The 12,816-nt window shown below is 43.0% G+C and overlaps 1 protein-coding gene across 1 annotated transcript in view; it reads left to right on the top strand.

Moving 5' to 3' along the window:
- CHIT1 (chitinase 1) overlaps window positions 1-12,816 on the top strand; it is a 40,087-nt gene that overhangs the window by 11,660 nt on the left and 15,611 nt on the right. The window contains 6 exon segments of the mRNA XM_027565930.1: window positions 6,986-7,254; window positions 8,131-8,187; window positions 9,857-10,019; window positions 10,220-10,327; window positions 10,329-10,348; window positions 11,021-11,143. Coding sequence (XP_027421731.1) covers window positions 6,986-7,254; window positions 8,131-8,187; window positions 9,857-10,019; window positions 10,220-10,327; window positions 10,329-10,348; window positions 11,021-11,143 — 740 coding nt within the window.

Below are 12,816 nucleotides of genomic sequence, written 5' to 3'. Positions count from 1 at the left end.
CCACTGGACCAACCGTAGGAGGGCAGAAACCAAAAGGAAGAAAGAATTCAACCTTGAATCCTGGGGAAAGGAGACCTCAAACACAATAAGCTAAAAAAAATAATGAAAAGGCAGAGAAATACTGCACAAATGAAGGAACAACCTAGAAACAGAGAAATCCAAATAAGTGAAGAGGAAATAGGCAAACTACCTGAAAAAGAAGTCAGAATAATGAGAGTAAAGATGATAAAAACTTTGAAAACAAAATGGAGAAAATGCAAGAATCAGTTAACAAAGACCTAGAAGAATTAAAGAATGAACATACAGAGACAGACAACGCAATTACTGAAATTAAAAATACTGTAGAAGGAATCAATAGCAGATATCTGAAGCAGACGAACGAATCAGTGAGCTGAAAGATAAAATGGTGGAAATAACTTCCACCATTGTAAATTATTTATTTCCACCAAAATGAAATAACTTTATTCTGAAGAGCAGAATAAAGTAAAAAGAGTGAAAAGAATTGAGGATAGTCTCAGATACCTCTGGGACAATATCAAATGCACCAACATTCAATTTATAGGGGTCCTAGAAGAAGAAGAGAAAAAGAAAGGGTATGAGAAAATTTTTGAAGAGATTATAGTTGAAAATTTCCCAAACATGGAAAAGGAAATAGAGAATCAAGTCCAAGAGGCACAGAGTCCCATACAGGATAAACCCAAGGAGAAACATGCCAAGACACATACTAATTGAACTAACAAAGACTAAACACAAAAAAAAGAATATTAAAAGCAGCAAGGGAGAGGCAACAAGTAACATACAAGGGAAACCCTATATGCTTAACAGCTGATCTTTCAGCAGAAGCTCTGCAGGCCAGAAGGGAATGGCAGGACATATTTAAAGTACTGAAAGGGAAAAACCTACAACCAAGATTAGTGTACCTGGCAAGGATCTCAGTCAAAATTGATGGAGAAATCAAAAGCTTTTCATACAAGCAAAAGTTAAGAGAATTCAGTATCATCAAACCAGCTTTACAACAAATGTTAAGTGAACTTCTATAGTGAGGAAATACAAGAGAAGAAAAAAAAAATCTACAAAATCAACCCCAAACAATTAAGAAAATGGAAATAGGAACATATATAATAATAATTACTTTAAATGTAAATGGATTAAATGCTCCAACCAAAAGACACAGACTGGCTGACTGGATACAAAAACAAGACCCATATATATGCTGTCTACAAGAAACCCACTTCAGATCTCAAGACACAGATAGACTGAAAGTGAGAGGATGGAAAAATATATTCCTTGCAAATGGGAAACAAAATAAAGCTGGAGTAGCAATCCTCACATCAGACAAAATAGATCCTAAAATAAAGAATATCACAACAGATAAGGAAGGACACTCCATGATGATCAAGGGATAAATCCAAGAGGAAGACATAAAAATTGCAAATATCTATGCACCCAACATAGGAGGACCTCAATACATAAGACAAACACTAACAGACATGAAAGGAGAAATTGACAGCAACACCATAATAGTAAGAGACTTTAACACCACACTCACACCAATGGACAGATCATCAAAACAGAAAATTAGTAAGGAAACACAAGTCTTAAATGATACGTTAGATGAGATGGATCTCACTGATATCTTCAGGACATTCCATCCAAATTCAGAAGCATCCACCTTCTTCTCAAGTGCACATGGAACATTCTCCAGGTTAGACCACATCTTGAGTCACAAATCAAACCTCTGTAAATTTAAGAAAATTGAAATCATATCAAGCATTTTCTCTGACCACAATGCTATGAGACTAGATATCAATTACAAGAAAAAAACTGTAAGAAACACAAACACATGGAGATTTAAACAACACATTTCTAAATAACCAATGGATTACTGAAGAAATCAAAAGGGAAATCAAAACTTTCTACTAACAAATGACAATGAAAACACAACAACTTAAAACCTACGGGATCCAGCAAAAGCAATTCTAAGAGGGAAGTTTATAGAAATTCAATTCTACCTCAAGAAAAAAGAAAAACATCAAAGATACAACCTAACTTTACACCTAAAACAACTGGAGGAAGAGGAGGAGGAAGAAGAAGAGGAAGAGGAAGAAGAAGAAGAAGAAGAAGACCCCAAAATTAGTATAAGGAAAGAAATCATAAAGATCTGAGCAGAAATAAATGAAAAAGAAGTGAAAGAAACAATAGTAAAGATTAATAAAAGTAAAAGTTGGTTTTTTGAGAAGATAAACAAAACTGACAAATCTTCAGCCAGACTCATCAAGAAAAAAAAAAGAAGAAGAAGAATCAAATCAACAAAATTAGAAATGAAAAAGGAGGGGTTACAACAGACAGTGCAGAAATACAAAGGATTACAAGAGACTGTTATGAAAACTATATGACAATAGGATAACCTGGAAGAAATGGACAGATTCTTAGAAAAGTTCAATCTTCCAAGACTGAACCAGGAAGAAGTAGAAATTATGAACAACCCAATTACAAGCACTGAAATTGAAGCTGTGATCAAAAATCTCCCAAAAAAGAAAAGCCCAGGACCAGATGGCTTCACATGAGAATTCTATCAAACATTTAGAGAAGAGCTAATGCTTATCCTTCTAAAACTCTTTCAAAAAATTGCAGGTGAAAGAACACTTCAAAACTCATTCTATAAGGCCACCATCATCCCAATACCAAAACCAGACAAAACACACACACACACACTCACACAGACACACAAAGAAAACTACAGGCCAATATCACTGATGAACATAGATGCAAAAATCCTCAACAAAATTTTAGCAAACAGAATTCAGCAACACAGTGAAAAGCTCATACACCACGATCAAGTTGGGTTTATTCCAGGGATGTGAGGATTCTTCAATATACACAAATCAATCAATGTGATACACCATATTAACAAACTGAAAGATATAAACCATATGATAATCTCAATAGATGCAGAAAAAGCCTTTGACAAAATTCAGCACCCATTTATGATTAAAACTCTTCAGGAAATGGGCATAGAAGGAACTTACCTCAACAGAGTAAAGGCCATACATGATAAGCCTACAGCAAACATTATTCTCAATGGTTAAAAACTGAAAACATTCCCCCTAAGATCAAGAACAAGACAAGGGTGTCCACTTTCACCACTATTATTCAACATAGTTCTGGAAGTCCTACAGCAATCAGAGAAGAAAAAGAAATAAAAGGAATCCAGATCAGAAAAGAAGTAAAGCTCTCACTGTTTGCAGATAACATGGTACTGTACATAGAAAACCCTAAAGACGGTATCAGAAAATTACTAGAGCTAATCAGGGAATTTAGCAGTCACAGGATACAAAATCAATACACAGAAATCACTTGCATTTCTATAACTAACAATGAAAAATCAGAAAGAGAAATTGAGGAATCAATACCATTCACGATAGCAACAAGAAGAATTAAATACCTAGGAATAAACTTACCTAAGGACATGAAAGAACTGTACACAGAAAATTATAAGACACTGATGAAAGAAATCAAAGATGACATAAACTGATGGAGAGATATTCCATGCTCCTGGGTAGGAAGAATCAATGGTATGAAAATGACTATGCTACCAAATGCAATCTACAGATTCAATGTGATCCCTATCAAATTATCATTGGCATTTTTCACAAAACTAGAACAAAAAATTTCACAATTCATATGGAAACACAAAAGACCCCTAAGTAGTCTTGAGAAAGAAGAATGGAGCTGGAGGAATCAACCTTCCTGACTTCAGGTTATACTACAAAGCTACAGTCATCGAGACAGTATGATACTGGCACAGAAACAGAAATATAAATCAATGGAACAAGATAGAAAGCCCAGAAATAAACCCATGCACCTATGGATACCTTATTTTTGACAAAGGAGGCAAGAATATACAATGGAGCAAAGACAGCCTCTTCAATAAATGGTGCTGTGAAAACTGGACAGCTACCTGCAAAAGAATGAAATTAGAACCTTCCTAACACCATACACAAAGATAAACTCAAAGTGGGTTAACGACATAAATGTTAGGCCAGAAACTATAAAACTCTTAGAGGAACACATAGGCAGAACACTCGATGACATAAATCAAAGCAAGATCCTCTATGACCCACCTCCTAGAGTAATGGAAATAAAAACAAAAAAGTAAACAAGTGGGACCTGATTAAACTTAAAAGCTTTTTTTTACAGCAAAGGAGACTATAAGCAAGGTGAAAAGACAGCCCTTGGAATGGGAGAAAATAATAGCAAATGAAACAACTGACAAAAATTAATTTCCAAAGTATAAAAGTACCTCATACAACTCAATACCATAAAAACAAACAACCCAATCAAAAAGTGGGGAAAAAGACCTAAACAGACATTTCTCCAAAGAAGACATACAGAAGGCTAACAAACACATGAAAAGATGCTCAACATCACTCATTATTAGAGAAACACAAATTAAAACTGCAATGAGATATCACCTCACACCGGTCAGGTGGCCATCATCCGAAGTCTACAAACAATAAATGCTGGAGAGGGTGTGGAGAAAAGAGAACACTCTTGCATGGTTGTTTAGATGTAAACTGATACAGCCACTGTGGAAGACGGTATGGAAATTCCTTAAAAAACTACGAATAAAACCACCATATGGCCCAACAATCCCATTCCTAGGCATATACCTCGAGGAAACCAAAATTGAAAAAGACACATGTTCATTGTTCATTGCAGCACTATTTACAATAGCTAGAACATTGAAGCAACCCAGATATCCATCTACAGATTACTGGATAAAGAAGCTGTGGTACCTATACACAATGGAATATTACTCAGCCATAAAAGGAATGCATTTGAGTCAGTTCTAATGAGGTGGATGAACCTAGAGCCTAAAGTCAGAAAGATAAAACCAAATATGGTATATTAATGCATATATAGGGAATCTAGCCCACTCCAGTACTCTTGCCTAGAAAATCCCATGGACAGAGGAGCCTGGTAGGCTGCAGTGCATGGGGTCCCTAGAGTCGGACACGACTGAACGACTTCACTTTCACTTTTCACTTTCATGCATTGGAGAAGGAAATGGCAACCCACTCCAGTGTTCTTGCCTGGAGAATCCCAGGGACGGGGGAGCCTGGTGGGCTGCCGTCTATGGGGTCGCACAGAGTCGGACATGACTGAAGCGACTTAGCAGCAGCAGCAGGGAATCTAGACAGATGATACTGATGAACCTATTTGCAGTGCAGCATTGGAGATGCAGACAGAGAACAGACTTGCGGACATGGTTGGAAGGAAGGAAAGGGTGGGATGTATGGAGAGAGTGGCACGGAAACCTATATAGTGTCATATGTAAAATAGATAGCCAGTGGGAATTTGCTGTGTGACTCTTACTTACAATAATAGAATCTTGTGTGGATGAAGGGTTAATGTTAATATACGTAAAGCATGTAAAACAGACTTACTAAGGCAGCATTCCTCTGTGTGTTTCATACACATCTCCATTCACACAATAGTCCTGGAAATAAGAAAAATCATCATTCCCATTTTATGAAGCAGAGAGTTGAATTATTTGGCTAAAAAGTTGCAGAGTTGGGATTTCAACCTAGGCATGAAATTCCAAGGTTCCTGTTGTTAACCAGACTTTGTTGCCTATATAGTACAAAAATACATGCACAATATTCCATATGCTATGGCAAGATGATACAAAATTTAAAAAAAGCCTCCTGGCTCCTTCCTAGATGGTCCCAGGTATGTGTTCTACCGGTTAATCCCTTCCTTCCTTCTTTTGCTTTGGGAAAGTCATTAATCCTCCTTCTATATCACTCAGGCAACACCTCCAGTCCCAACTGCAAACTTCACCCCCAGGTACCACTGGTTAGGGCCAGTGACAATCTAAGGGTTCTGACTCCCCTTCCTTGGAGTGCGCCATGGGCTTGGGGGTGGGGGGTCTCAGCCAGCTTTCCATGCTCTGGGTTCCCACACACCCTCCTATAGCCACTCATCACTGCCCCCCCCCCCCACCCCATCCTCTCTTTGCTCACATGGGGACTGGAGGGGGTTGCTGAGAGAAGCTGTCTGTGCAAAACGAAATTCTAGGGTCTAGACCACGGCCACAGACATGCTCCAGTCCAAACTCACTCTGCCAAGTCTCTGGCATAAAATGTTGGCCTGTACAACACACACAATCATAGTCTTGAGGCTAAACGAGCCCTCAGAGACCAAACCATCATTTTCAGATTGGGACCTCTAAGCCAAGGCTAAAGAGAAGATCAGCCCAACGTATATTTCTGGCAGCTGCAGAGATCCTTGTTTCCTGATGTTCTGGCCAGATTAACACAGTGCTGCCTTTGGTGGGAGCCATCACTGCTAGACAACCTCCTACCTGGAAGGAGAAGCCCTACACACAGAGTCCTTCCTTCCACAGGCTGTGAGGGTGCCAGAAACAAGCTGCCGTTTCTTAGAGAAGATACACTTTTTATTAGAACCTTGGGCTTCCCTAGTAGCTCAGACAGTAAAGAATCTGCCTGCAAAGCAGGAGACCCAGGTTAGATCCCTGGGTCAAGAAGATCCCCTGAAGAAGGGAACAGCAACCCACTCCAGTATTCTTGCCTAGAGAGTCCCATGGGCAGAGGAGCCTGGAGGGCTACAGTTCATGGGGTTGCAAAGAGTTGGACACGACCGAGTGACTAACACTTTCACTTTCTGTCAGTAATATTAATAAACAGGTGCCCTGCAAGTGAAACTGAAAGGTGCTCAGTCGTGTTCTACTCCTTGCAACCCCATGGGGATAATAGTAAATGCAAACCTCTTTGAAGCAAGACTAAAGAAACATAAACTCAGCCTGTGCCTGTGGCCTCCTCTCTGCTACCTTATGTATTTGTGTTTTAATTAACATTCTAAAGTATTCCAAGCTGTGTTTTAAAAGTCCCGCCTCTGCCTTCAGTTGACAAAGGGCCATGTTTAACACACTCTGGCATGACGTAGGTTCTGCCTCCAGGCAGAAGGTGCCAGTCCACAGCAGGCCTTTCTGATTGCCATTTCTTTTCTTTGCCCTGACTGGCCAGGCTCTGCTGCAAAACTGGTCTGCTACTTCACTAACTGGGTCCAGTACAGAGAGGGGTCTGCTTGCTTCTTACCCAAGGATGTGGACCCCAGTCTGTACACCCACCTCATCCGTACCTTTGCTGGCATGGACAGTCACCAACTCAGCTCCATAGAGTGGAATGAAGAGACACTCTACAAGGAATTCCATGGCTTGCGGAAGATGTGAGCTGCAGTGGAGGGAGTCAGGGTGGGAGGTGGAGAAAGCAGGTGCCTCCTCTCAAAGCCAGAAACCTTCCCCAGCACTGCAATCTAGCTACAGACCTGCTATGTGGATTTGGGCAAATCTCATCTCTTCTCTGAGCTTCTTGTTCTTATATGGAAGAGGCGAGTGTAGATAAAGACTTCTTTAGGGCCCTTCCAGTTTAGGTCTACATGGAATCTGGATTGTGAAACTTTTCCTCTGCTGGGAATGAGTGCCCTTATTTCTCCTAAAATCTATCTTTCAGCTCAAGCGTTAAGAAAGAAAGAAAGTGAAGTTGGTCAATCGTGTCCGACTCTTTGTGATCCCATGGACTGTAGTCTACCAGGCTTCTCTGTCCATGGGATTTTCCAGGCAAGAGTACTGGAGTGGTTTGCCATTTCCTTCTCCAGGGGATCTTCCTGACCCAGGGATCGAACCCAGGTCTCCTGCATTTCAGGCAGACGCTTTACCTGCTGAGCCACCAGGGAAGCCCAGCTCAAGTGTTATTACTACCTTAATAAAGCCTGTCTGAAGATCTGCCCTGGTCTCTTGCTTTCTGAGCTCCTTGAGTGTACAGCTCCCCAGCCAGAGAAGAGGTCCTTAAAGGCCAGAATATGTCTTTTCTTTCCCAATCTAGAGCTTCCCTGGTACTGATTTTGAGCATAGGGATTTAGATGTCCCCAACCTTGCCTGGCATGCTGCGATTCATGGGGTTGCAAAGAGTCGGACACGACTGAACGACTGAACTGAACTGAACCTCACCCCATCAGCCCTGCAAGTCTCCTTGCTTCCTTGTTAGTGAAATGAGTCCCAGGATCTGGCTGGATCAATCCTGGCCCTTCTCTTGTCTTCCCTAGGAATTCCAAGCTGAAGACGCTGCTGGCCATTGGGGGCTGGAGCTTTGGCACTCAGAAGTGAGTTGTTGTGGGCACCTACATGGCAGGGTCCCTGATGGGGAACTGGCCAGAGAGACCCCCGTCAGGGAATCAGCCATGCTAAGGTGTGGCCAGGGTGAGGGGGGATGAGAGGGAAGAGTGGACTCTGAGAGCTGAGCTTCCTTCTGAGTTCTTGCTACTTCACTGGGAGGCAGTGGAGTGGCTTTAGCTCCAGGCCATTGTATATTGTCTTGCTTTAAATGCGACCCAGAGATTCTGACCTCGTCTCAGGCCTCAGCCTTTTCCTCCATGAAATGGGTAGAGGGAGAGTCTCAACTAATCCCAGACAACATTTAATGTTTATACTTTCTGAGCTCTGAAACAGTATATCTGGGAATTTTTGTTTCCTTTCTGGGTGTCAAAGACAGTCAGTGAGATCGAGCTGGGATAGCAGAATATTGACATTTCTAAGATATTTTTGATTATTTATGGAGATAGTGGAATGGTATATTTGGAATCAGAGTTTTCCTAGAAAGTCATAAATATGTGGTCCCCTAAATTTTAAGCCAGTCTTTCTAATATTTTTGGATCATGACCCCTTTTAAAAACCTGATGAATTTTATGATTCCCCTTCCCAAAACACTAGTTATATAGATTTTTCATTGAAATTCAGAGTTCTTAGCCTGGAGTTCCTGGGCACACAAACCCCACTTAAAAATTGATGCTATTAAATAAGTCAAAAAAAAAAAAAAGAGATAGAAATAGTCTTTAAAAACTCAAGACCCCCAAGTAGTCCAGGGACTTCTTGAGAAAGTGGGATGTGGTGGGGTAGTTCCTGGGGCACCTTAGGATTTTTAAAGAGCTCTGGATTAGTAACAGTAATAATAATAGCCACGAAGCACTCTACAAATGTGACTTAGAAGAAAAGTGACCGTGTTATCCTGCCAAGGAAGTAGCCCAGCAGGCTCTCAAGATTACCCAGATCCTCACTAACCTGCTGGGCTTCTCTTCCTCTTCATCTTAGAAACTGACTCCTCTTCTTTTTCCCAACCTCCATGCTAGGTTGACAGCCAGCTCTGATTCAGAGTAGGATAAATCTCTGGGCAGGGAAGTGGCAGTAGGCTTCTGGAGGAAATTTTGGGAAGCAGAGCTCTTAGTGAGTCAGTGTGCCCCTGTTGATGTCAGTGTTTGGAGGCAGAGCACACGTCTACATTGTCCCTTTCCCTTAGCCGGGCCTATACCCCCCAGCAAATAGCCAGCAGCTTCTGAAGCATGCCTCCAGCACTGTGCTGGCCTAGATAGCCGAGTGCCAATATCCTGAGAAGTTTCTCTCATGACTCTGAAGAAGCATGACCCACTGTACCACATGAAGACAGGCCCACACTGCCCTTCATCACCCCACAGGTTCACGGACTTGGTTCACTTCAGTTCAGTTCAGTTCAGCTGCTCAGTCATGTCTGACTCTTTGTGATCCCATGGACTGCAGCACGCCAGGCCTCGCTGTCCAACACCAACTCCCAGAGTTCACTGAGACTCACGTCCATCGAGTCAGTGATGCCATCCAGCCATCTCATCCTCTGTCATCCCCTTCTCCTGCCTTCAGTCTTTCCCAGCATCAGGGTCTTTTCAAATGAGTCAGCTCTTCGCATCAGGTGGCCAAAGTATGGGAGTTTCAGTTTCAGCATCAGTCCTTCCAGTGAATATTCAGGACAGACATGGTAGCTACAGTCAACAACTGGCAGACCTTTGTCGACTCAGCCATCAGGTTTCTGCACAAATATGACTTTGATGGCCTTGTCCTTGACTGGGAGTACCCAGGAAGCTGAGGGAGCCCTCCTTCAGATAAGCAGCACTTCACCACCCTGGTGCAGGTATGATTGGGTGAGGTAGGAGAGATCTAGTTGGTCAGGGGGACACATAGGTGCTGCTCTGCCTCAGGCTCAGCTGCTTTATTTATCTACAAAGTATCGACCTGTGGTCAGTTTTCAGATTCCTGCATGGGAAAATTTGCTTGGGGTTCACTGTGCTACATGGTCCCTGCCTGTGTGTTTACTCTGAGCTACTCTTGCAGGACCTGGTCAATGCCTTTCAGCAGGAAGCCCAGACCTCAAGGAAGGCATGCCTTCTGCTGAGCTGAGCCATCCCAGCAGGATGACCCTACAAAGAAGCTGGATATGAATGAGGGGGACAAAATTGCTCTGTGAGTCTCAGGCAGATGGCGTGGACTCTGTGTTCTCTGCAGGGGAGAGAGACCAAGGGCAAGCTTAGCCTCCCTCAGAGTGGGGACTCACCTGTACCACCAGCAGACCCAGAAAGGATTTGCTTACCATATCTGCTACTTCACTCCTCTGGAGCCCCTCTCTTTGGAGCCCTGGACCTTCCCTTAAGAATTCAGTCTTGAAATACTCCTGGGAGGGGAAAGAGGGAAGCCCTTAGCATCTCTAGGAGAATGAGTTGTCTAGCTCCTTCCCACCCCAAACCTATAGAATCAGAACCTTTACCGTAATGAGATTCTCAGGTAATTTATTTGTACAACTAAAATTTGAGAAATGCTGAACTAGATTTCCCTTCAAAATAGCATAAGGCATCCTGAATGGACGCTGTCCTGAGGGTGCTGAGGGGACAGATGGGGGAGCATGCTAAAGACTCGAGCTGCCAAGAATGAGAATGGCCTGGATAATGCAGTGACTGGGGAGTGCCACCGGGGTCTCGTGTCTCCCAGAGCCAGAGAGAGCCTGCTCCCACCACCCAGCGTGTGGCTGGCTGGTCTCTCCCCAGGCCACACACCATGCAGGGAAGGAAGGAGTGAGCAAGGGGGAGAGCTCCACCCTACTCACTAGCCCCTCACCCTCTCTTCCCATGCCTCATGCAGGAACCTGGATTTCCAAAGCCTGATGGCCTATGACTTCCATGGCTCTTGGGAGAAGACTACAGGGCACGACAGCTCCCTCTGTAAGAGGCAGGGAGCGTGTGGGGTCATGGACAGACTCAAGGTGTGAAGTGATAGAAAACGCCCTGCACAGGCCCTTTCCAGTGGTCCCTTTCCAGCCTTAAGAAACCTAATGGAAGGGAAAAGCAGGATACCAAGCAAGGCATGGAGAAGACAGGATTTGTCTGTTTCGTGCTTGTTTGTTTGCTTTATTTTCCTGTTGCATGTCACTGCCGAGGAGAAACTTCCACAGGACTGGGGAAACAAGACTCGGAGGGGCACAAACAAAACCTTGTGTGCACCAGGACACAGGATAAAGGAGCAGTAACCCCAAAAGAGACTGAGCCAGACTTGCCTGCAAGTGTTTGGGAGTCTCTGGTGGAGGCGTGGGTCAACAGTGGGCTGCCGCAGGGTCAGGGACACAGACAGCAGCAGTCTTGGGAGGCATGGTGAACTGGCATAAGTCCCTTTGGAGAAGGTCACAATGACCCCTACCATAGTTTGGCCTCAGGCCAAACTACAGCAAGGGAACATAACCTCACTCAACAGCAGAAAATTGGATTAAAGATTTACTGGGCATGGCCTTGCCTGCCAGAGCAAGACACAGTTTTCCCCACAGCTAGCCCCTTCCATCAGGGAGCTTGCATAAGCCTCTTATCCTCCTCCATCAGAGGGGAGACAAAATGAAAACCAAAATCACAGAAAACTAACCAAAATGATCACATGGATCATAGCTTTGTGTAACTTTATGAAACCATGAGCCATGCCATGTAGGGTCACCCAAGACAGATGAGTCATGGTGGAGAGTTCTGACAAGCTGTGGTCTACAGGAGAAGAGAATGGCAAACTGCTTCAGAATTCTTTCCTTGAGAACCCCATGAACAATATAAAAAGGCAAAGAGATAAGACACTAAAAGATGAACTGCCCAGGTCAGTAGGTGTCAAAGATGCTACTGGAGGGGAGCAGAGAAATAGCTCCAGAAGCAATGAAGAGGCTGAGCCAAAGAGGAAATTACTCCCAGCTGTGGATATGTCCAGTGGTGAAAGCAAAGTCAAATGCTGTAAATACCAATATTGCATAGAAACCTGGAATGCTAGGTCCATGAATCAAGGTAAATTGGATGTGGTCAAGCAGGAACAAGAGTGAACATCAATATTTTAGGAATCAGTGAACTAAAATGGATGGGAATGGGAAAATTTAATTCAGATAATGAATACATCTACGACTGTAGGCAAGAATCCCTTAGAAGAAATGGAGTAGCTCTCATAGTCAACAAAAGAGTCAGAAATGCAGTACTTGGGTGCAATCTCAAAAATGACAGAATGGTCTTAGTTCATTTCTGAAGCAAACCATTTAATATCACAGTCAGTTCAGTTCAGTTCAGTCACTCGGTCATGTCTACTCTTTGTGACCCCATGGACTGCAGCACGCCATGCATCCCTGTCCATCACCAACTCCCAGAGCTTACTCAAACTCATGTCCGTTGCACTGGTGATGCCATCCAATCATCTCATCCTCTGTTGTCCCCTTCTCCTCCTGCCTTCAATCTTTCCCAGCATCAGGGTCTTTTCCAATGAGTCAGTTCTTTGCATCAGGTGGCCAGATTATTGGAGCTTAAGCATCAGTCCTTCCAATGAATATTCAGGACTGATTTCCTTAAGGATTGACTGGTTTGATCTCCTTGCAGTCCAAGGGACTCTCAAGAGTCTTCTCCAATACCACAGTTCAAAATCATCAA

This window comes from Bos indicus x Bos taurus, chromosome 16, assembly GCF_003369695.1.
Source record: "Bos indicus x Bos taurus breed Angus x Brahman F1 hybrid chromosome 16, Bos_hybrid_MaternalHap_v2.0, whole genome shotgun sequence".
Classification (NCBI taxonomy): Eukaryota; Metazoa; Chordata; class Mammalia; order Artiodactyla; family Bovidae; genus Bos; species Bos indicus x Bos taurus.
This window is presented reverse-complemented; position numbering and strand designations above follow the sequence as displayed.